We start from the raw sequence: 24508 nt of genomic DNA on the forward strand, positions 1-24508 counted from the left end.
CTTCCACCTCAAATTTCTCCTTACCTAGCTCAAGAGGGAGTGAGTCCTTTTAGGGCAAGGTTGCTGGGTTGAAGGGCTACAAAACCATACCAAGCTTGCCCGGATTGGTGGCCGGAGGAGGAAGTTCCGGCGAAGGGAAGCTCGGGGCAGCCCTTGCTTTCGGGCGGCACCGCTCTCTCACGGCGGCGCTAGGGCTCCTCTCACCGGTCTAGAAATGTTGCTGGGAGGGAGACCGACCGAACGGGACCGGTCCGGTGGCGAACGGAGGTCGGACGGCGGCGGGAGGACGGCCGGAATACCGGTGGGTGTAGAGAGAAGAAAATCGGGTGGGAGGAGAAGAAAAATCGGGAGGGAAGGAGAGAGAAAAGAAAAAGGGTTTGGGCCTCACACCCCAAACCGGTCCACACCCTTTATAACCCAAACTTCCAAAATAAAAACACCCCGAAAAATAATACCCGAATAAAAATTACCTTTTTCTAGCTAAAATTTACTATTTTTACCGTCGTTGTATTTTCCTCATACGAATAATCCTCCGCACATAATCGTCCCCGAAACCCCTCTAGGGACCAATTAAACTATTTACTCAATGATCGAGACGGTAAAATTCTTATTATAATCACGCTAGTAAATAAGGTAAAAATATAAGGGTCGGGATGTGACAATACGGTTGAATTTTCATTTTGTGAAATTTAGCCATCGGAACCACAACGTCCCTACTAATGTGAAATAACTTATTTAGTAGGTTTCATGCAAATGTACATATTTGTGAACCAACTATATATAGGAAGCAATATTTTCAAAAATCTTGTGAAATATGATGTGATCGGTACGGTGAAATACGGCTATGGTTAAAAAATCACATATTTCCGGTAACATTTGGTCCCCGATAGAAACAGTCAACCGTATTTACACTTATGCTTCTCTATGGGGAGCCTTATAGTCGGGAGGTGAACGTCCCTAAATTTTTACATGGGTGGTTAGATCTCATCAATGTGAGAGTTTTGTGTGTGGAAGAATCAACCAAACTAGGCCATATATGGGTAGATAAGAGCGTTTTCATGTAATAAGTGACGTTGGTTTAGGTTTGATCGTGTGGATCGAGACCCGAACCTTATCGAAAACAGGTGAATTTTTTTTCGTAGACGTATTTAAGTATACTGATCATATCATACGGTTGAATTTTCATTTTGTGAAATTTAGCCATCGGAACCACAACATGCCTATTAATGTGGAATAACTTGTTTAGTAGGTTACATACAAATATATATATCTGTGAACCAACTATATATATGAAACAATATTTTCAAAAATCTTGTGAAATATGATGTGATAGATACGGTGAAATACGGTTATGGTTGAAAAATCACATATTTCCGGTAACATTTGGTCCCTGATAGAAGCGGTGAATCCTATTTACGCTTATGTTTTCCTATAGAGAGCTTTATCGTCAGGAGATGAACGTCCTTAAATTTTTACATGGGTGGTTAGATCTCATCAATATGAGAGTTTTGTGTGTGAAATATTCTTGTTTTCTAAGCTAAATTTAGCTTCAAATTTCGCTTCAATAGAGAAGGTTTTACAAGTCTTCATTTATTAATTTTTATAATCACTTTTAAAAACAGAGACAGGGGAACTCGATAGTGGGAGGCCTTTTGTTTCTTTTCCTCTAAGCCTTTTTCACTATTAAATTACTCCTTGATTAAAGTGATATTAATTACCAAAGAGATAAAGATTACTCCAAGAGTCTAAAGTAAACTTCTAATCTCTTGTTCCATATCCACTCTTCACATTTTTTGCCCTTCATCGTCGAAACCAAAAGTGAAAATTGTTTCAACAGCAAAACCCACTTATTTCTTCATCCTCTCCTTCTGCTTCCTCCTAAGATCGAGTTGAACTCGGCATCTGCTCTCTCCCTCCTACTCTAGACGATTGGGTTGGTTGGATCATCAGTAAATTGAGGTTTAGGCTTAGAGGTCGAAAGGGAGATGGGGACTAGGGAGGCAGAGGTGCCGGTCTGAAGAGGCAAAAGAGAATCACTCTACCCTGAAGATTTTGTTCTTGGTATTTTCTGGGTATGAGTTCCTTAAAGACTGGGTTGGTTTGCTTGAAGCTAGACTGGTTTGGTTTGAAGATTGAAGACGAGAACATGATCAGGGCCTACAGAACCCATAATCTCAGGCTCTCTTATATGAAAAAGAAATCAAAACTGCAAAAATTATAATCCCACGCACGACGCGCCTAGCTTCGACGTGTTTGCAAGCAAGTGATAAAATCTTGTTTTTACCAATTTACTTCCGTCAATAGACAAACACGGAACATGGACACTCCGGAGCATTCTAGACGTCTCCTTCGTTTGCTTTAGATTTTGAAGCTTCTCACTGTTGCTTAGTACGTAGCGTAGCTCACGACAGTGATAAATAAACCCAGTTTTTTTTTCTTCTCTTGTTCGTGTAGTCTTACTCAATCGCACTCGATCAACCAGAACAGGAACCTATATCGGCCATCCTAGATCTCCATCTGACTCTGTCTCCTTCTTAATCTTTTGAACTATGATTGCGTAGGCTTTAATTGACTCTGTCACTATCTTCATTGGATCGTTGTCGTTTTGTTTTCATGATGATCGAGCTAGATGAAGTACCAAAACAGCTGGTAGCATGCAGTGCATGCCATGCATGTGATTCTTATTTGTTAGAACGAGATGAAGAATTAGTAATGGTGTAGTCATCTTCACGTCATGGGTTGTTCAGAGTTATACCTACGTTCTAAAATGACCACGATCACGAGCTTCTACCTAAGCTAGCTAGCTCCTCTGGAAAATAGAAACCCTACCATGTACATGATTTATATGCACTCTCTCACCCTCACACATTGAAACTGAATGGCATAGATGTTCTTCAATATAAGACTTTCTACTATACATATGTGTATTGCATACATCAAGCCGTGAGCCGTCCGATCGTCTTGAATTTTAAATTACTATACACATACAAATGTGTATAGTAGCCGAACCGCTTTAGTATACTCAGGGACGGAAGATAGTGAAGATAGCCCAAAGACTTTTTTTGTTCTTTACAATAGTTTAAGGTACGGTTTCATAAAATAAACATGTATATGAGCACTAGCCCATATAAAAAGTTGAAGAAATCTAACAGCTTACGTAATAACATTAAATTACAAGATTCATGTTTGGAATATAATAAAAACATTAAATTACAAGATTCATGTTTAGAATATAATAAAAAAAAAATCTATCCAAATCTACTCTTTAACTCTTACATGGCACCTCCACATATCTTTTTAGTAAAAAGATATAATCTAAATCTAACATGTCACCAACCGAAAAAAAAAAGAAAAAAAAAAAAGAGTCTCCCATGTTTGAAAAAAACTCCCAAGTCTCTATCTATCGTTACTGAAATGTTTCAATTTTCATATGTACATTTTTGAATTTACACAAGCATTATTTACAAAAAAATTATACAAAAACATTATTTTCATACATTTTGAAATTTTTTATCAAAAAAAGGTTTAGCCCAGATAATTTTATAATCATGATTTCGTCCCTGAGTATACTAATACATTCTACGCCATATAAATGTGTAAAGTGTAATATAATCTCTCTCTCCACACGGGCGTTTTGGGGGAGAGGGAAAAGAAAATCGAATGATCCAGCTAGTGTACGTACGGACGACAAGAAGATCAGACCCTGATGATAACGATAAGTGACCTCATGAGAACGTTGAAGAAAACTTTGGAAATCCATTTGCAGATATCGAAAGAGAATCTCTCTGCGTACGTATATCAACATGAACGAAGTTCTTTCTTTTCCAATTTCAGTGGCATGAAAAATCCAGTTCACCTGCATGTGCTGGAAATTCGTGTACAGAAAGAGAGCTAGGAATTGACTGATCGAATAGGTTATAGGTGCATGGTGCCCCCCAAGGTCCCGAAGGGACATGACAAGTGAAAACGTTAAGAAAGATCGAGTGCCTCTTATGCCTAAGTGAACCGAAACAAAAGAAAACTGTTTCACTGATACGTACATGTATACGAATATATGCGAAACCAAAAAAATCTTGCAAAGATTTTATGTTGCTCTTTATGTTTTTCTTTTGCATTCAACTCGATCATCATTAGGTGATTTAGGTCATTGTGCAAAACTATATATATGCCTCAATCATTGATCAGAAGAATACTCTCTATATGTATACGTACGTATATAGAACCTAGATCAATGTACGTATATAGTTATATTTGTCATTTTTTGTCATTTAAATTTTAGACCAATATGTTTCACGTATGTCCATTGTTGTGGGTCTTTTTGTTTTTGCTGTTTGTGTGTCGGTAATTTGACTAATTTCTTTTCAGATGTGTAATGTTTTTAGGACAAAAGAAGCACAAGTATTGTCTTAATGTCTTTAAGAACTGCGGGTCATTTCCTATTTAATTAGGTTCATACACTGTCCTGCCCACTCTCGAGTTGACATAAGAGAAGATAAACTAAAGTGGGACTAAGCCATACATTAGGTGATACAGGGGCAAAGAAGCTGCATAATTGAGACAAATAATGATCCTCTAATAGTTGTTTGTTGTTGGTAAGCAAGAGTGCAAGACAACTCTGCTAGCTATCAACATGTACTATACCATGATCTTTCTCTATATCAATGAAATAGGCTATCCTTTTCTCTTTGTACATCTACGTACATATGAGTTATGACTTACTGTTCCACATCTCTGGTGGTTTTTTTTGTTGTTGAACCCTCCATCCTCAATTTCTCTTCACTCTTCCAATCTTCGCGTATTGTCTAACAATGGATTTAAATGAGAAAGGCCTCTATTCAAATATGTATGATTTGATTCTATATCTTATGAATAACTTTGTTGTCATTTTCTACCTATTTATATTGGGGAGAAGAAAAGGTAAAAAAGTTAGAAGATGACTGATTACCAGTCATATATACTTAACCATTAGGAATCGAGGCACCAGCATATGTATACCTGATTTGAGTAATTAAACTGCAGGGTTGTGTACTCTCATGCATCTGCCAATTAGGAAATGAGGTCCGCAAGTATTCGATCAGTTGGCCTCAACCTTGTTTGTGGAATGTCCAACACTCAAAGTAAGTTTTGAACTCCGTTCTATTGTAGAGTTGTGAAAACTAGAACCGTACGTGAAATTGTAAATGTACACATGTGACTATATGTACTTTGCAGTATTGCACATCAACTGTACGTCGCACATCAACTGTATGTCACAACATTGCAAATCAACAAGCATATGAGCGACCATATCAATGGCGAAGCGAAGCTAGGATTTTATCCTATGGTGGGCTAGCTAGAATTTTATTTTAATATACGCGAACTAATTGATGTTAGAAATGCATTAATTCTAATAATATGTGTGTTAAATTTATAAGTTTGAGGTGGGTTAGATTCTAAATTTTAGTGTTTTGGACTAAACTTTGGGTAGAAATTAATGTTTTTTTAAAATTTGAGGTGGGCTGTAGCTCAGCGGAGCCTATATGTAGCTACGCTATTAGACCATATATATCAAAGGAAAATGTAGTGCTATGTTTTACATGATATATGTATTCGATCAATGAAAAGTGATGCTAGATGAACCACAATTACGGAAATCATATATAAAACTAACTTAATTATATGACATATAGTCTAATCGATCACATTATTTCATTAAATAATGTGTATATGTTACATCAACTGTCACAAAAAACGTGATACATGCGATATCTAAAAATATTATATAAATATTATATAAGAGTGATAATTTAAATACCGCATAATATATATAATTAATAACTGAAAATAGATATCACAAATATATATATACGTCCTGACATCCACATGGATTTGTCGCTTTAGTCATTAGTAGTTTAGTTTGTATGATTCCCACAATAACAATATATATCAGATGACATGCTATTGAACTATACATACGTACAAGCAGCAGAAGCGGTAATTGCAATGTAGCTAGCTGATGGCAGCAGATGTTGATATTAGATAGCTACCCACTAACCATCACAATTTTCACACACTCACACTCACACACTCACACACTACCTCTCTCTCTCTCTCTCTCTCTCAGGTCCCAACATTTATACTAGCAGCTTCATATCTACCGGTACCGCCACAATAATACTCAAGTGTAGCTCTCCCAAGTCCCAACTTTTTTCCTTACAAGTTATTAGCTCGATCTCTACCTTATTCTCTCTCACTTTCTATCCCTTTGTGCTTTACCACTAGTACATTATATCTACAACTCTTGGGGTTCTTGCTTTGTTTTGCTTCAGGAGCGAGGAAAGTCAGGAAACTGGGTGCTAGCAGCAGTAATGGAAGATGGTGGAAGGAATCATGGATATAAGAAAGGTCTATGGACAGCAGAGGAGGACATAATTCTAACCGAGTATATCAAAGTCCATGGAAAAGGCAAGTGGAATCGAGTCACCAAAGTTACAGGTACAGTTATCTTCATCATTCTACAACTACGTTCATTTGTTCTCCGATATATATTTACAGCAATGTGATGTATGTAGGATTGAAGAGGTGCGGGAAAAGCTGCAGATTGAGGTGGATGAACTATCTGAGCCCCACCGTGAAGCGCGGCGACTTCTCTGAGGAAGAAAACGATCTCATCATTCGCCTCCATAACCTCCTCGGAAACAGGCCAGTCTGCTACAACCACTACTTCATACTAGTTCATTATCATGCTTTCATTTTCTATGCTTATGATTATTCTGCTTAACTCGATCAGTCTTTCCCTAAGAGGTTGAGATCTGGGTACAGCTAACTGAACTGATACATGTTCTATATAGAGCAACCTGAGCTAGCTAGACATCTTCTGCTGCATTACTCTACTCTTTAATGTTAAATATTCCATCTATGTTGGTAGTTTCATCATAATATGAAGAGCATGGTTCCGAATAAGTAAGTCTAATCCCAACAAACTTGGTAGAGCTAGCCCACTACAATTATTTCAACCATTATTACTATCTACCTAACAATAGCTACTACTAGTACCGATGATACTGCATGCATCTGAAGCTAGTCATAAATATTTGGTAGTAGCTGGAATTGGATGACTGCTAGATGATCGACGAGTTGCAGACCTCGTTAATTTTCACTGCACACCGACACAATGATGAGAAGTAATTTGTAGCTTACTTTGATCTGATAGTTTTGGCTGTTTTTTACTTCACTTTAGGTGGTCTCTGATAGCCGGACGGGTTCCGGGAAGAACCGACAACCAAGTAAAGAACCACTGGAATTCTCATTTGAGTAAGAAGCTCGGTGTAAAAAGCAAAGCCAAGAATAGAAGTAGAAGAAGTCATAGCAGTAGTACTACTACCTCAGACCAACAAGCAAGTCCAAAAGAAAAGTTCAACACTGCAGAGCTACAGCAGCAGCCACTACCTGATGATTCGAATGGCGGTGGTTATGGTGAAGCAGCAGCACAGGGCGGCCATGGATGTGATGATGATCATGAGCAGGAGATGATGATAATCAGCAGAGATAGTGATGTTGAGTTCAGTGGGATGTGGGAGACGATGATGATGGGTAGCAATAACGATTATGATCACCAGGGCTCGTTTTGGTTATACAATAATAATGAGGATGACCTTAATCTCTCCAACCCTAATTATTTTATGGACCCTAGTTTAGATCATCACCATCTTCATGATTATTCTTTTGAGTTTCTTGAGGACATCGGCTTCTAGCTTCACGACTTTGTATTAGTATTCATTAATAATTTCCATGTTTAATTTCATTAAGCAAGAATAAGCGGAAACAGTTTACAGATCGATGTAATTATATAATTTTCCCCATATATAAATAATATATCGTATCAAACTGCTTGACAATAGATACACACTAGCTAACTCGATCAATGGACTAGTTTACCTAAACCTAGAAACCACGAGTTGGATTTCTATGTATGAACCTACGTACCCTTGTACAGAGTTACAGATCGAGCTGCATTACATGATTATACATATGAGTAATGTTGAGTGAATCATATTTTAAGAAATCGATGATAAATGGCGGATAATAACAAACACATATCAAAATCTATTTGATGGACTTTATATATATATGTATGAAACTTATGTATATAAATATGTGTGATCGATCACTCACTCGCACATGTATCGATCTAGGACTGAGAATGAGTAACTAGCTAGACAATTGTATAAATGCTAAATCAGTCACCCCAGTCTGTCTGTCTGTCTATATTGTATATATATTGAAAGGCTTGTTCACAAATTAGTGTCGTGGTCCTTCCTTGTTTGGTATCCATAGTACGTAGCGACCTCACACCCGACTCCAGTTAATAAGCAAAACAATATACGTACAATCGTTTCTCTTATAAGTTTGAAATGCATGGTCTTCCTAGCTATAGCTAATTCACAACTTTTGGAGTCTCTTATTGTTGAGAAACAATCATGAATGTTGTTAATTAGCTGAAAGTAATGGGATCATGTTCATTTACCATAACTTTAGAGACATTAATGTCCGAATACATCTTCATTGATATTGTTCCGACATATATCTTTTAAAAATCCGAATTTGTGCTGAAGTTTTAGTTTTTGTATAGAAGAACACTCAGCTCGATCAATTTACGATCAATTAACCAAAAACATCCATGTAATACGTCACCATGGAATAAGTAACTAATATATTGACCGATCTCCGATTCGATCCTCATAGGAACTAAACAACCTAAATGGATATTCTGTATGCATCTTATGGTTTTTGTGGTGGCATATGACAACAGACTATTACGAATTATTGAATTTGGTCTTGTTTCTCCGTTATTTTAATTAGAATCAACTCGAAATGGAGATGGGAAAAGAGGCAGACATAAAAAGATAGGAAATCTGGGGCACCCTATGGGGGAAATTGATCACTGTCCCACGGATCATGAGGAACAGTATATGATAAAGGCATCGATTTAAAACTAAGCCTGTCCTTACTTCCCAAAAAGCTTAGCAAAAGGGAAGGACGGCAGACAATGGGAGTTTGCCTTCTTCATGCCTTGAACCTTTTCACTGAGTCCCATTACATGGAACTGGTAACCCTCTCTTGGAAATTAGTCCTTGGATTGGTTCTCATATAAATAATTGGTCCATCTGAATCATGTAAAAAGAAACTTTTTTGCTGTCTACTCCTATGTTGATTCCCTTTCAAGAATCAAAATCATTGCCGGAGAGAAAGGTGCACCACTTGGCCTTGGTTTGAGATCAACGGCAACGTGTTTGGTAAGTTCGATATTTTACTCATGATTATGAGAAAAGAAGGTGAACTTGTCAATAAATAAAGAGAATCTGGATTCTTTCTCTATTGCTTTACCTACATAGTTACTTACCCATTTTCTGCACGACTTAAACCACAAGTCCATGGTCAAGAGAGGACTGTATTGATGCAGGTTTAGCCGTTTAGGGTAATTTAGCACGCAGGACTGTGGAAAGGCTAGGTGAAAAAAATAGAGGGCAGCAAAGATTGTCGTCCTTAAACAGTACGTGGCGGAGCCAAAGATTACAAATGAGGGATTCCACTATATCTTATTAACCCAAACATAAACTCATTTGAACCAACCTATATGTAATTGTAAAGAAGAAATACATAAACAAGCCAAAAGGGAGTGTCATGACACCCTTTGGCCTCTAAGTAGCTTCGCTAGTGGCTCTAAGCTTTAAGCTTGGACATATGATCACCATTGGATAGAATGGCCGGGATGGTAAAATGATCACCCTTGGATGTAGATCATCATATTTTGGTGTTTTTAAGGGCATGTGTTAAATTGGGTTTTACACAGCACACATCTTTTGAAACTAATCATATTTTCGGATTTTTATGACCTTATCCCAAAAGTTAATTCTTCATCCTTTTTTTTTTCTTTTTCTTTTGCGTCCAACTCGATCAGTCACATCATATATCATCTCCAAGCTTGTGAGCCAAAAAGTTGGAAAAAATCCAAACTCTTTGTCACCAAAGTGGTAGCCACTTCAACATGGGTTCTAAAAAGCTATGAAAACCAATTATTGCGTAAATTGGTTCCCCTGATTTTCCAATTTAAAACTTATCCAAAAATGCATAAATTGATGAAATAAACTTTGAATGTTTGGAGACAAATAAACAAGAATAAAAATGCTCCCACAAATAGTAACACAACTCTTTTGCTCCTGTGTCTGGGCCTTCCTTCTTTAAACCTGAAAACCCAACCCAGTGAGAAGCCCATGGTCCATGTCTGTGTAGCTTCCACCGCAGCCGATAAGAGAGAGGATGCATTATCCCAAGACTTTGTTACTTTGTTGCCGAGTCATTATAATAGCAGAACATCTGCTTTGGGATGAGCAAAAGCCCACCTTACCAGTCTACCTCATAGTCTCCTCCGTAAGCACTTCTATTGTAAGCACCCCAAATATTCATACAGCTTTTCTTTGCCTTCTCACTGATGGTTTCTTGTATTTGCTGAGTGGATTCAGGTAGAGGAGTAAGTCCACTATGGCCTCCCAATCCTCGGAGGACAAACCAGAAAACCCAGGTGCCTTTTTCTGTCAGATTTTGTTTTGGTTTCTTATTGCTTTGTTTTCAAGTTCAATTCATATAGTTGCTCAGAAAGTTCAAGTTTTGATTAAAAAGATATGATTTTTATGTTGGGTATTGGACTTGGGTGATAATTGAATAGAACCCAATATTTCTTTTAGTGTTGTTATAGTTCTAATGAGGTAAGCAGCTTAGTGGGTTGTGAAAGAAATCAGCTTTTGTGATAGTTTAATCTAAAGTATGAATCTTGGTTAGATATAAGGTGTATGTTTGATATGGTGATGCTGATTATGAACTTGGATAGCAGGTGTTGCTGAGGTTCAGCAAGATGTTGCAGCTGAGCCTCCTAAGCAGACTGCTACCCCATCGGTGTTTGTGCATTCGGAACCAATGAGAGAGGACCAGGTGCAAAATGCTGTCAAGTTTCTTTCGCACCCAAAAGTTAGGGGATCTCCTGTCATGTACAGGCGCTCTTTTCTTGAGAAGAAGGGGCTTACGAAGGAGGAGATTGATGAAGCATTTCGACGTGTGCCTGTAAGTTAGTTGTGTATTATTGGTTATGCACATTATCAGCTTTTGATCTTTTACATGCTTAACATGTGTTTGCTGCAAATTGCAGGACCCGCCTTCAAGTGCACAGGCAACTACTGCGAATCAAGGTAACAAATAACTGGTGTTCAAGTGGGATCATTGATATGACCAGAGTGTATCAATTGTTTGCTTAAGTAGTTGTTGTAACTTGTGTATGCTTTCTTATAGCTGATGGACAGATGAAGACAACAAACGTTCAGGCACAAAATTTGCAGCCTGCAGCAACTGCTACTGCTAATTCCACTGCCCCGGTGGGTACCTTAGCTCGGTACAGATTCCACTGGTCTCATGCCATTCTTGGTGTAGGATTACTGGCAGCTTCAGGTTGTGGAACTGCTGTACTTATTAAGGTATATGACCTGAATCATTCAACACAAAGGTCACATCTTGCTTTCTGTCCTTTCTGATGCTATTCCTTAAAGTCATATTGCTTCTATATGCTTACTGGTTATATCCTCCTAGACTTCCTCACTCAGTTTCCAGTGGATTGAAGTCTGATGAGATATTCCTTGTTTCAGAATGTTATTATTCCTAGGTTGAGGTCTTGGGTACGGAAAGTTGTATCGGAGGATGACAATGACGTTGAAAAGGAAACTGACAAGAAACCAAGTTTAGCAGAAGAAGCTGCAGCGGCAGCTAAATCAGCTGCAGCTGCAGCAGCAGATGTGGCAAAAGCAAGCCAGGAAATGCTGAATTCTAAGACTGAAGGTGAGATTCTGATACTCCATCTTAACCTATTTCTCTCTTCATTGAGCTTATTTCTACTGGTCTTATTTGTTTTCATTTTCACTTTGGATTATATACCTGATGAGTAATTCTTTTTCATGATTGCTGCACGTTGGCTCATACTTGTGCAGAGAGGAAATACTTTGGGGAACTCATGAGTTTGTTAGATGTGCAAGTGCAAGAAATGAAGTCAATGAGTAATTCCATACGGAGATTGGAAGGTACTGGAAACATTCCATGTGATCCAACTAGTGCATATGAATGATTCTTCTGCCTAAAAGGCAGTTACATCACCATTTGTATGCAAGCATGACAAGTTTTGCTTCTTGTTTGCATTCTGGAATCTGATGATAAGTTGATTGAGTTAACCTGTCTTTCTGCCTAATGATCAGGAGAAACAAGGGCCTCAAGAGCCTCCCTTGTTGATCATGAAGATAGTCGACTCACAGTCACAAAGTCAAAGGTCAGCTGAAAGTAGGCTTGAATTTATAATTCTTGTTGGTCTTTAATATCTCATCAAGATTTTCTGAGAAATTGGTTGTACTATTTGACTGTTTCATAGCAACAATATGTGAATGGCAAGGCAGAGTATGACATGCACTCAGGTATTATTCTACCATGAATTATTTTTTGTCTCTTGTTTACTATTTCAATTGTTAATTGATACCACCTTGCTTTTGTATAATCTCTGTACAGTGCAATCTTTCTCAGCTCCTGCATCTGTGGAACCATCTACTGCACCTCACTCAAAGTCTTATATGGAGGTAAGAAGTTTTCATTGTGTTTACATTGGTCAAATAATTTATAAAAATTAATGCCAGACTAGGCTCTTTTGCCTGACGCTTAGTACTTTTAATTGGTAATTGCAGATCATGGCCATGGTACAAAGAGGGGAGAAACCTCCTAATGTCAGAGTAAGCTCTTTCTAGCTTTCTGTCGGAGACCAGCTCTTTTGTGACTTCATGCTAATCTTTTGTCATTCTGGATGCACATACAGGAAATAGATGATTTACCCCCCAATCCTAATCAGCCACCATCAAATCCTCGCTTGGCACCTAGAGCTAAGGTATTGTTTTTGACAGTTTTTCCACCTTTCCCACTATTGTCTCTCTCTTGATTAAAAGGAAAAGAAAATGGAAATTTAGTTTATGTACCAATGGCGTCATATGCAGTACGTAAATTAAGCAATAGAGAAAGTGAATCTCCATTTATGAGGACAGTTCACTGGAACTAGGTAACCAGCTTATGATTTCCCAATTTATTACAGCAAGATACAAAATTTTATCACTCCATATTAGTAAATACATGGTTGATTTTCTAGAAGCAACTTGATCTCAGTTGCAGTGAATCTTTCACTATCTGGACAAAAGATAACATAGATTCTGTATATGTTATTTGAGATGATCTTGGAAGGTTAAGACTTTGAGTTTTCCATAGAAAAAAAGAAAAAGAAAAAAGAAAAAAGTTCTTATACAAAACCATCAAGTTTCTAGGGCCAAGTATCTTGCTTTGATAATCCACTTGGTTGATTTAACTTAATGTTTTCTTGGGTAAGCCTTGGGAGCTTGGTCAGACACAAAACAACTCGAGCCAAGTATATCAGTCCCAAACAAGCGGCGAAGCGTTCAGTTCAAGCATGCAGGATAATGGGCTCAATTATTTAAATGGTGACAGTTCAGTGCCTTGGTGGCAGCGGAAAACTCCCAGTATCACAGAAATAGAAAATGAAGATGAAATCAAGGCAGCTAGTTCGCAAGTAGTTAGGCAGCCGGTTCAGCGTGCATGGGTTCCTCCCCAGCCACCCCCAGTTGCAATGCCAGAAGCAGCTGAAGCCATCCGACGGCCAAAACCATCAGTGCAGCGAGAATCTCTGGGTAATGATCAGCTTGTAGCGCATTCATCATCAGATGTGACTGATGAGTTACAGAGGGTAACAAAAATATCCGAGTCTGGAGGTGCGTTGGATATGAACAATGGGAGTGCTGCAGAAATCAGTAATGGGAATTCGTATCTGAACTCCACAGAGATACATGAAGAGCAAGAAAGCTATTAGTAATCCGGCTTTCATTTCATTTAACAGCTAAGGTACATATTACACTTGTTGAAGCGAATGTGCATGTAAACTATGTTGTGTGCAAGCATTGTGGTCTCACTAGTCTGTTTATTGTTTATTCACCAAGTTTAGGAGGCGTTTTGGCTTTCAGGGTCTATAGGACAAACTAATTTGGCCTGCTGAGAATACTGTTTAGCCGAAAGAATCTACATTAGTTCTGTGACAAAGCCCTTGTTCTACCTCTCTCAGACATCTATATTATATTGACACATTATATTGTTGGTGCAGATTCCATCGTCGGCGATCAACCTGCAAACTATTCAGAGTGGGAGTCTCGGACTTGCACAACAAATACATGCGAGGTTGAGAGACAGTGAGATAGCAAAAGTTGTTGTTAGTTCACATTATATAATAAGTTTGCCGAAAGCAGAACTTGAGGAAATGGGGATAATGTAGAGTTGGACACTAGTGCACAAACCCACCCTTCTTGTCTTGCATTAGGGGCATACGTGTGTTTATTTCCAAAGTGTCTATTGCAGGCTCTTCTTGGTGGTGTTACTGCTTCTGATATATTAATCTATATACAGATGTGGTTTCATGCTTCTTGGGTGGATGTGAGCTTTTATTTAGTGGTTATGCACTTATGCTTAACCTGGCGTTTGCTTTTGGTAATGGATTAGTGGCACTCAAACAAGGACTAGCTTTTGGCATTAGTTTAAAGGAAAATGCTAAAGACACCAAAATGTTCTACAAAAATTCTATACCAAATGATGTGGCACATGACACATCATCAACTTAAACCTAATTAGTTTCCAAGCATACATTCTTATTAAATTGTTTACTTTTGAATAGGAAATTAAAAATAAAAATCACTAAATTTATTTCCTTCATCGTCAATACCTTATGATCTTGTAATTAACGTGTTGTGTTGCCTTTCAATTTTCTAGGCAAAATCATCGATGATGAAAAGGGTACCCAAAGGGCTTGTTAAGAATCATGCGTATTCAATCAAATTCTAAGTATGCTTATCACTAAAAAAAGGATACCCAGATATTGCCAAAAGAAAAATTATGTCTATCACTACCATCTTTTCCCAAAACAATACTATGGATTTTCTAATGATTACATTAGATATGCCTCGATCTATGTTGAACGATGCAGGCCACTTCTTCAATGAAGGCTGTGTTTGATTTTTACAGTTTGGAAGAATCTCAGTAACATGATGATTAATCTAGATTGGTGAGAAAATTAGTTGGTCTGCAATACGTTTGGTGATTAGACGTCTACGCTAGGTTGATTATAGGTTAATTCTCATCAAGTCGTTCATTTAGATAAGGAAACTACTTATTATTATTATTATTATTATTATTATTACATTTTTAGGGTAATTTAAAAGAAAAAACTAATTATGTTAAAAATTTTCAATTGAAAGTGATGGCGTGGTAGATGCCACCTAAGACGCCATATAATTTGGTATCATATTTTGGTATAACTTTTTTGTGCATGTAGCAGGACTCTAGTTTAAATGGTATGTGCATCAAATAAATGGAATCAGATTTGTTGGTCAGCTGAGACCAACCAATCATCTCTCTCTTTCTCTCTCTCTTTCTCTCCCTCTCTCTTCTCTCTCTCTTTCTCTCCCTCTCTCTCTTTTTTGATTGGTTGATCACAATCTGTTGGTCAGCAAATCTGATTCCAGTTTAAATGGTATGGGCGTCAAATATACCATAGGCAACTTGGCAAGTCAGCAAAACCATGAGTCTTTTCGATTTAATCCTATTTTCCACCTTGGCTTTGGGCTAGTAATCAGTTCATTTGTCTTATGCAATTCCCATCACTTATATCCATCTTATATTCTTATTATTGGGTTGATAATGACTACCATAGTATAATAAACAAGGTATCTAGTTTGGTCGTTTAGCAATAGCAGTCCTTCTGTGACTTGTTTAGTGTTTTCTGAGGACTCTTGTTGCATGCATATCAAGCCAACTTCTTGTGATGAGGCATCTATTCGAAACATTTATTCAGCAGATACTCTTTTAACTTTTGAATTAAATTCAGTTTACTCTTCTAATTTTTTGTGTCAAAATCAGTTCAGTCTTGTAACTTTTTTTAAAATCAGTTCACCCCTTCAACTTTCGTAAACACATCAGTTTGGTCCAATTTTTGAATTCCTCTCAAAATATGATGTCACAAAACTGACAAGGGGATCCATTTTCACCAAACTGAAGGGTAAAATAGTCAATTTGAGAAGATATTATTAAAGAATATATAAAAAAACATTTATTTAGCAAAAAAATGAGGGCATTTTAGACATTTTGTTAAAAATGAGTCCCCTTGTCAGTTTGGTGAAGTCATATTTTAAGGGGAATTCAAAAATTAGACAAAACTGATGTGTTTACGAAAGTTGAAGGGGCGAACTGATTTTAAAAAAAGTTGTAGGACTGAACTGATTTTGCCACCAAAGATTAAGGGGTAAACTGAAATTTTTTCTTAACTTTTTGAGCCAAACCAACTGATATTGAATGCAAAAAGAATAAAAATTAGTGATGTTAAAACTGCACCAAGTGCCTCAAATGAATATTCATCGTGAGTATCTCTAGTGAAATGAACTATCATTTAATTCAAAAAAAGAAAAGAAAAAGGGTATACTCATCGTGTCAAACCTATCACATTGGTATTATCATCTGTGTCACATTGTTTGGTATTGGTAATGTACACTGTTATCCATTGAATTTCAATTGCTGCAATTCAGAATAACCATTATTGCCATATTATATAAAGCCTTTCCTTTTGTTTTGGTATAAATGAGCCTTCCTTTTCAGACACGATACAAATGAAATGAAACAAGTCCAAGGAAATTTGGAAGGATTCTGAGGGAATCAAAATCAAATGGAGTGTATATACAAGTCCTTATCCTACTCATACACTTCCCTAAGCCATAGTGCCTATTGATATAATCCATTAGAAATCAACTTTCTTGTTTGCAGAATCAGAACAGTAAGCAATCCATCCATTTGAAGCTACAAACTGATTTGAAGTCTCCATCAAGCTCTAGTACAGTGGTGGCTTGTAATTGAGTCTAAAACTCAATGTCAATATATAGATATAAGTCGTGCAACTTTTATTGAATCTGGGGATCCATCCCATTCCTATGTATATCAGGTAATTTCTCTCCCAAAAAAAAATGTATATCAGGTAATAATTTTTGTTTTTATTAAGGGGGTAAAATACAAGACAGTTACATAGAAGCATCAAGTATTAGCCACGAGAAGGATGACCATGGTTGATTCCTCTGTCGTCCTTATTCGACGGTCTAATGCACTTGCCATGTTTTGTTTTTTATGCCAAAACTGTTAAACCCATCTCACTATTTTACTATAAAGCTCCACAAGTTCATGACCACACAAAAATTGGCTTAAAGGGTTCTGTTTCATTTGCTTCTCTTCATCCCTCTTTGTCAATCTTGTTTGGTCTTTTGGACTTTTGGATTGTAAAAGGTTTTGAGTTTTGAGTTTTGAGTTTGGAGTTTGGAGGGATGGCTCTGAATCTGTTGTCTCCAGCTGAGATTAAAGCTATCTCTTTCTTGGATTCCACCAAGTCCACTCACTTACCAAAGCTTCCAGGTTTCGCTTCCTATCTTCTCTGTTTTTTAGCTTTTCCAAAAGTGCATGCTGACATTACTGTTCAGTTGGGTCACTGGGATTCCATGGTTTCTGTGTTTGTAAAAAGATGGTGTCTTTTTACTTCTGTTGTGTAATCAAAGTTCTAATGATAAAGTTGCATGTATGTAAAAAGCTTGGAATTTTACTTGTATGAAGCTCTGAATTGTGATCATATGATTGAATGGTATATAAATTTAGTTGCTTTTGTAATATGGAATGAGAAATGATGGTGTTGTACCCATTTGTGGATCATAGGTGGGTTTGCTTTGAGGAGGAAAGATTGCGGAACAGTGATTGGAAGGAGAATTCAGTGTTCAGCACAAGCACCACCTCCAGCTTGGCCGGGAAGTGCTTTTCCGGAGCCCGGCCGGAGGACTTGGGATGGTCCAAAGCCTATCTCTATTGTGGGATCTACTGGTTCTATTGGAACCCAGGTGTGGAGGAGATCCCTTTCTTTCTTTTTAATATCATTGATGAGTTTTAAGATAAAATGCAAGACACCGGACAAATTCTGGGAATTTGCATCCGTTGGTTATAATCGTAGTCTCATGTGTCTGCAGACATTGGACATAGTTGCAGAGAATCCGGATAAGTTCAGAGTTGTGGCCCTAGCAGCTGGCTCAAATGTTACTCTTCTTGTGGATCAGGTAATCCATCAGATGGATAGCATTTCTTAGACTTCAAAATTTTGTTTATTCCAGAACACAAATCAGTTTTGGAATTTGAGTGGCAAAACTTTACCCGACTCAATAATCATCCATCATAACTGCTAGTAACGCAGTTATCTGTAGTTTGGAATGGATATATCTTACATATATTTTCATGGTGTTGATATCCTATTTTGTATTGCACAGGTGAAGAGGTTCAAACCCAAACTAGTTGCTGTTAGAAATGAATCATTAGTTGATGAGCTTAAAGAGGCTCTATCTGGTTTAGAAGACAAGCCTGAGATCATTCCTGGGGAGCAAGGAGTCATTGAGGTGGCCTCAGCATCTGGTTTCCACTGCTAATGAATTTCATTCTTATCCTCTACAAGAAATTGCTAATGGTTTTCTTTTTCAGGTTGCTCGGCACCCAGATGCAGTCACAGTAGTTACAGGAATAGTTGGTTGTGCAGGACTGAGGGTAATTCTTTGTTATTTATTTTCCTGAGAAAACAGTGTTGACTTTTACACTAGCAGGCTGAAAATATTCCAGTTGTCTTCCTAATCATAGCCTACAGTGGCGGCAATAGAAGCTGGGAAAGACATAGCTTTAGCCAATAAGGAGACTCTGATTGCTGGAGGCCCATTTGTTCTTCCTCTTGCGCACAAACATAATGTGAAAATTCTTCCTGCTGATTCAGAACATTCTGCAATTTTTCAGGTATAAAAATGTATCCATATTGATAGCCAACTCTATCTAATAAGTTATGCTGTGATGTTGATGTTTCTATTAAAAATGCTAAATTCTTGTCGGTACTACTCAAAGCATGGTTAAATTACTTGATACACCTTATTTTAGTCCTTGCCTAATCATTCCTTTATTCATGCATTCGATATCCTTTCCTGTGAATACGAAAGAAGCTGAATACTTATTTCTTCAGTGTATTCAAGGCTTGCCAGAGGGTGCACTTAGGCGTATTATTTTGACAGCTTCTGGTGGGGCTTTCAGGTGAGAAAAAATAATATAAGCTAGAATCTGTAAATGAACTGAAAACCTCGGCAAGGATCTCATCCTTATGAAAAATAGGAGGAAATTGTTTCAAAGTAGCAGAATTCATCATTTCTCCAGTTTGTAGGGCATATGTGAGAACATCGTTGTTTCCTAATGCATATGTTGAGAACATCGTTGTTTCCTAATGTGTGCAGTTCGACTTCAATTCTTAAAATTAGAGAACTTGCGTAGGTTACTTGTTTTCTTTCTCTGTAAACACCTTTATGGAAAGAAAAAGCAGTTTGTATAGTTGATATCAGATTATCAAAATTAAATCTGTTTGTACATAAGATATATGTAGTAGCTTATGCATTTACATTATAGTTGTAACATCTTACTTAATAATTGAGGACTCTCACCAATAGTTTTCAATTATGAATGAAACCTGATTTCCCTTGGTTTAATTCTTTAATTAGAAAATTTGGGATTGTTGCGTTTCTCTGTTTGGGGATATATAATCAGGATCTTGACAATCTCTCATTGTTACTCACAGGGATTGGCCTGTTGAAAAACTCAAAGAAGTTAAAGTTGCTGATGCTCTGAAACATCCTAACTGGACTATGGGAAAGAAGATAACTGTTGATTCAGCTACTCTTTTCAATAAGGTTGTCTATCATCTTTTATTTCTGTTTCATATGGCACCACCAAGAAAAAAGCAAAACAACACTTTGCAGTTGCTTATCTGTTTTACTTTTGACAGGGGCTAGAAGTCATCGAGGCCCATTACTTGTATGGAGCTGATTATGATGATATCGAGATTGTAATTCATCCACAATCCATCATACATTCGATGATTGAAACACAGGTTCAGCACTTAGTTGTGGCTTCTGCTTTTGTTTTTAGATGCTAACTGTTCTGTTGTTTGTACATGACTGCCAACTCGTAAAAATTTGGAATATGAATATCTTTCCAGGATTCATCTGTTCTAGCACAGTTGGGGTGGCCTGATATGCGCTTGCCAATCCTCTACACCATGTCATGGCCGGAGAGAATCTATTGCTCTGAAGTAACCTGGCCCCGGCTTGATCTTTGCAAGTAATGAACCTATGTCTTTTTTAACTTTCATATTTGCACCTCTCCTTTTTTGTGGTCACAAGAAACAAGTAATCTTGAATGAATAAGCATACATTTCTTACTGTAAAACTGGATATATATCTTATCAAAGTTTCCAATGCTTTATGGCTATGTATACATCTATAGTGAATGGTTGTGTTATATTAAACATCATATTCCATAGGGCTCTTGCTTCTTTAAACTCACCAAGTAGGGCTCTTATCTATCCTGATTTTCCTGCTATATCCTTTGAACTCTGTATCCTACTACATTGATAACTCTACCTTCTTGTCTGATGCAGGCTTGGTTCACTAACCTTTAAAGCTCCTGACAACGTGAAATACCCATCCATGGATCTTGCCTATTCTGCCGGAAGGGCTGGTGGCACTATGACAGGAGTTCTTAGTGCAGCAAATGAAAAGGCTGTGGAGATGTTTATCGATGAAAAGTATGTGCTGTTTCTTCATTTATTTTTTTGTTGATAAAACATGTTTACACTCGAACTTCAATATCAAATCATGATCATCTGGACTAAATGATCTTGGAAATCTTGGCGAGTATGCACCTTATTTATCATGTAAATCGTCAGCTAATGAAATCTTTGCCACTTTTGCAGAATTAGTTATCTGGACATTTTCAAGGTTGTTGAGCTGACATGTGCTAAGCACAGGGCTGAACTAGTGACCTCACCTTCCCTTGAGGAAATCATACACTATGATTTGTGGGCACGAGATTATGCTGCTAATCTGCAAAACTCTACAAGTTCAACCCCTGTCTTCGCATGAGTGATAGCTCATCCTTGTCGATCCAAGTAGTAGCTATGCTATGAAATGAGAATGGGCCAGCATGTTCTAGTCTCTGGTAGATGTGGCGTAGATGGGGTTGTATATGTATGAATACTTCGGCCATTTAAAATAACTATAATGGGCAGTAGATTTCAAAACACAGAATCAAGAAAATCAATGAAAAAAAAAAAATTGATCAGAATTATAGTGAAATTGTCTCTTTGTTTGATACTGGGCTTCTTTGTTCTCAAATCGTTAGCTGATTACTATCCGCATGGCCCATTGTCATTCAGGACTCTGTTGAACCAGGAGTTTCAGGCAGTGATGCAAACCTATAGCATGCAATGGCAACATTGTATGTACAAGTAAGATGATAAATGGTGTGAACCAAGCTCAGTTGTAAGACGAAGGTTGGGTTTTGGGTACAAACTTCTCTTTCTGGTTGGTCTGGGATTGAAATGAAAGTCCAAAATATGAGCCTCTTCTATGACTTTCCCTAGTATATTTGGGTTCTGAAGAGTGAAGACTCACCGCCCTTCTCTTCTCTTCTCCATGGTTTTCAATTTGGTTTGTAAATTTTTCAACTCCTGCCGGCCTTGCACCCTTGTTTTTCTTGTACTTGCACACAACACTGGGACATAGAACTTGTCACAGAAGATTGGCATAGTTTGACAATACTATTTTGCTTGCTGTCCACATCCATAATTCTTTCAGAAAAAGGAGGTAGATTACCGGAAAAATTCCGACTAAGTGACTAACCTCATGGAGCCATCAGATACATGTTTAGTGATCGAAACCGAGCATATATCAAGCTCACTGTCAAAGGGTCATCTGTGCAGTGTGCATGAGAATCAAACAGAACAAGGCTATCTGTATACATGTAGCTGTGCAACTCCGTTTACCAAAAATATGAACTTATCATTAACAGACAGTAATGTCTTGCAGAGTACAAAATAATCCCATCTTTAATCTGCAAGCATCTAATTCTGCCATTACTTTTTCGAAAGCTCTATTTCTGAAAATGAGGAAAGCAAATACGATATTTTGCAATAGCTTTTCCATTATATGCAGCAGAAGCCTCTGAGATTTTGAGAGTCTGAGAGCTACATGTCTCCCTTCTTGTGTTACAAGTTTTGTGGGTGTTGATTGAGATTGGGACAAGTTATAAGTGAGGATAATAATAATGTGGGCATGGAAATTAATAAACCTTGCTGGTCTGCCATTTTAAGTGAGAATTATAAGTGGTTCTCTCTGTGAGGAGAACATGGACAGGCCATCTATTTCATTATGGAATCCTACCCACTCTACATATATATACAAATACAATACATATCTCCAATCAAATAGAGACAGCTACCACATTAGTATTCATTTCAATCATACATGCATGTCAACCAATGTACCACTTTGGACCAACCCCTTCTATTTTGTTTGTCAACAAAGCTTGCTGCAAGCCATTATGTAGGTAAAGATTACAAGTTGCTTAACTGATTTGACACAATGCACCAATCCAAGTGACCCACACTGGATGAAGGGAAACCATCTTCAAATTTGAGTCCTACTGAGATGATGTACATGATGCATGAGTTCTTCTACTGAGTTGATAATATGACACTGTTTTAGAAGATAATATGACACTGTTTTAGAAGATAATCATACAATGTTGTAACATAGTTACTTGGTAAATAACAAATTAACAGTTATGTTTGCCAGACTACATCTTGTATCATATAACCAGAAGGTCAGAAGAACTCAGAATCCAACCAACCTAAAACTTCACTTGAGGCAAATATGGAGATGTAGTAAAACACTAAAACTGGAGTTATTTCAGCTTGAAATAGCAAGGCTAGCTAGAATATAAAATGAAGATGACAAAAATATTCAGAATTTCTATGTGGATTTGGTTCTGAACCCAAGAAATATATCAAAATGGGTACCTGATAAGAGTGTTTTTTACAGCCTTTGGCATGTATTCTCCAAAAGAAGCAAAAAGATATAAAGAGGATGTGATGTGAAAAATAGTAGAATACCCTACACACCCAGAACCAGAACCAGATACCTCCATACATGTTCTTCCGCTGATCAAAGTCGTTTGCTTTGTTCATTTCTTTATGAGAGAATGTGAAGAAGAAGCTAATAGCCCAAAAGAGCTGATTGATTAAGCTCACCTAAATCCAATCATTAACCAATAATCTCTTTTGTTTCTTTATGTTCAGAATGAGCCAAACCCTACTTAAATCACTAATCCTTTTCACTACCTTTTTATTGATATCTTCTAATTTATAATGTCTATTACTGTATTATGAATTTACATATATGTTCCTGATGTCCAACTCTTTCACTTTTGGCTCTTTTCCAAAGTTCCCAGTTTAGCAAAATCTGGAGAACTATTAGAACAATCCAGTACTGCTACTACTTGATTGTTTGACATAACCTCTCATTGTCTCACTTCAAAAAAGAAGAAGAAAGAAATGAAGGAATCTCTGCTTTATACAATTTCCGATGTTTTTAGAGAATTGGAGCTCAGCTAGCTTTAGCGGTGGCATTGGCTCTGGCAAAGCAAAGAGTACGAATTTGCAGGTGATGAAGATTCAAGACCAAGACTAATATTTTACTTTGATTGCTTTTTCATCCTAATGTGGAATTCATAGTCATCCAGTTCATGATCTTTTGCTTTCTTTCCCTCTGTGTAATGGCTTTTTAGTTACAGGGGACCCGATTCAAAACTTTAACCAAAGAGCTAGCTGCTTCTTGTATTATTAAAGTTTTTCCTTTCATTATGAGAATATAATGAAGAAGAAGACATATCCTATGAAGAAGTATCACAGAAATGGAGTTTGTATGTCTCTATTGTACGGAGATTCTCGTCAGGAATTAGCTAATTTTCACGGATTCTTCGTATAAATTGAATGGTAAAATACACCGAATAAAAAAACATAAATCGATGCATAATGCGTAAAGTTTGTATCAAGTTTACCTATAATGCGACAAAGTAAACATTGTTTATGATGAATATTTGACAATTATATCATTTGAAAATAACTCGAACTTAAAAAAATATATTTTGATCGTAATCAGCTTTCTTTATCTTCTCCAAGTGGGTTTACAATAAGATGATCAAAGTCAAAACTATGTAACATATCTAGTTTGAGAAAATGAAAATTCAAGTTGTGATGCAACATACGATTGTGTAGTTTCGTATAAATACAAGCAAAACGAGACTAACTTGCTACTGAATAGTCTTTTCTCCAATAAAACTTTGATATTGACTTTGTAACTTAGGGTTTAACACTATCCAATATTTTTAAGATTTTGAATATTTTCAAATCCAGCCACCCTTCTTTCCCTTTCCTTGCAGCACACCCTTCACTAGGTAT

At 37.2% G+C, this 24508-nt stretch overlaps 3 protein-coding genes across 3 annotated transcripts; all 3 read left to right on the plus strand.

Moving 5' to 3' along the window:
* The first annotated feature begins 6323 nt into the window (after positions 1-6323).
* LOC101294951 (trichome differentiation protein GL1-like) lies at positions 6324-7733 on the plus strand. Its single transcript, XM_004300851.1, has 3 exons — positions 6324-6474; positions 6552-6681; positions 7220-7733. Exons 1-3 carry the CDS (start codon positions 6348-6350, stop codon positions 7731-7733), a joined length of 771 nt encoding a protein of 256 aa, XP_004300899.1. The 5' UTR covers positions 6324-6347.
* Positions 7734-10327: 2594 nt separating this feature from the next.
* On the plus strand, positions 10328-14536 carry LOC101301106 (peroxisomal membrane protein PEX14-like). The gene is made up of 14 exons (XM_004298894.1): positions 10328-10410; positions 10503-10561; positions 10871-11097; positions 11183-11222; positions 11323-11504; positions 11673-11862; positions 12012-12101; positions 12273-12343; positions 12443-12485; positions 12577-12644; positions 12750-12794; positions 12878-12946; positions 13436-13965; positions 14222-14536. Exons 2-13 carry the CDS (start codon positions 10522-10524, stop codon positions 13931-13933), a joined length of 1563 nt encoding a protein of 520 aa, XP_004298942.1. The 5' UTR covers positions 10328-10410; positions 10503-10521; the 3' UTR covers positions 13934-13965; positions 14222-14536.
* A 2785-nt stretch (positions 14537-17321) lies between these two features.
* Positions 17322-21301, plus strand: LOC101301390 (1-deoxy-D-xylulose 5-phosphate reductoisomerase, chloroplastic-like). Its single transcript, XM_004298895.1, has 12 exons — positions 17322-17559; positions 17854-18032; positions 18159-18245; positions 18453-18578; positions 18661-18723; positions 18814-18963; positions 19184-19251; positions 19787-19898; positions 19994-20098; positions 20207-20328; positions 20648-20794; positions 20963-21301. The coding sequence occupies exons 1-12, from the start codon at positions 17472-17474 to the stop codon at positions 21129-21131; spliced, it is 1416 nt and encodes a 471-aa protein (XP_004298943.1). The 5' UTR covers positions 17322-17471; the 3' UTR covers positions 21132-21301.
* The last annotated feature ends 3207 nt before the right edge of the window (positions 21302-24508 follow it).

The sequence above is a fragment of the Fragaria vesca genome, linkage group LG5, assembly GCF_000184155.1.
Source record: "Fragaria vesca subsp. vesca linkage group LG5, FraVesHawaii_1.0, whole genome shotgun sequence".
Taxonomy (NCBI): Eukaryota; Viridiplantae; Streptophyta; class Magnoliopsida; order Rosales; family Rosaceae; genus Fragaria; species Fragaria vesca.

Excerpts from the sequence above, each read along its gene's own strand:
- LOC101301106 (XM_004298894.1), top strand. The coding sequence starts at position 10,522 with ATGGCCTCCCAATCCTCGGAGGACAAACCAGAAAACCCAG. Across the intron at positions 11,223-11,322 it reads GGCAACTACTGCGAATCAAG|CTGATGGACAGATGAAGACA; the intron begins GTAACAAATAAC and ends GCTTTCTTATAG. Across the intron at positions 11,505-11,672 it reads GAACTGCTGTACTTATTAAG|AATGTTATTATTCCTAGGTT; the intron begins GTATATGACCTG and ends TCCTTGTTTCAG.
- LOC101294951 (XM_004300851.1), top strand. The coding sequence starts at position 6,348 with ATGGAAGATGGTGGAAGGAATCATGGATATAAGAAAGGTCTATGGACA. Across the intron at positions 6,475-6,551 it reads TCGAGTCACCAAAGTTACAG|GATTGAAGAGGTGCGGGAAA; the intron begins GTACAGTTATCT and ends TGATGTATGTAG. Across the intron at positions 6,682-7,219 it reads CATAACCTCCTCGGAAACAG|GTGGTCTCTGATAGCCGGAC; the intron begins GCCAGTCTGCTA and ends ACTTCACTTTAG.
- LOC101301390 (XM_004298895.1), top strand. The coding sequence starts at position 17,472 with ATGGCTCTGAATCTGTTGTCTCCAGCTGAGATTAAAGCTATCTCTTTC. Across the intron at positions 18,033-18,158 it reads CTGGTTCTATTGGAACCCAG|ACATTGGACATAGTTGCAGA; the intron begins GTGTGGAGGAGA and ends ATGTGTCTGCAG. Across the intron at positions 20,329-20,647 it reads CCCCGGCTTGATCTTTGCAA|GCTTGGTTCACTAACCTTTA; the intron begins GTAATGAACCTA and ends TGTCTGATGCAG.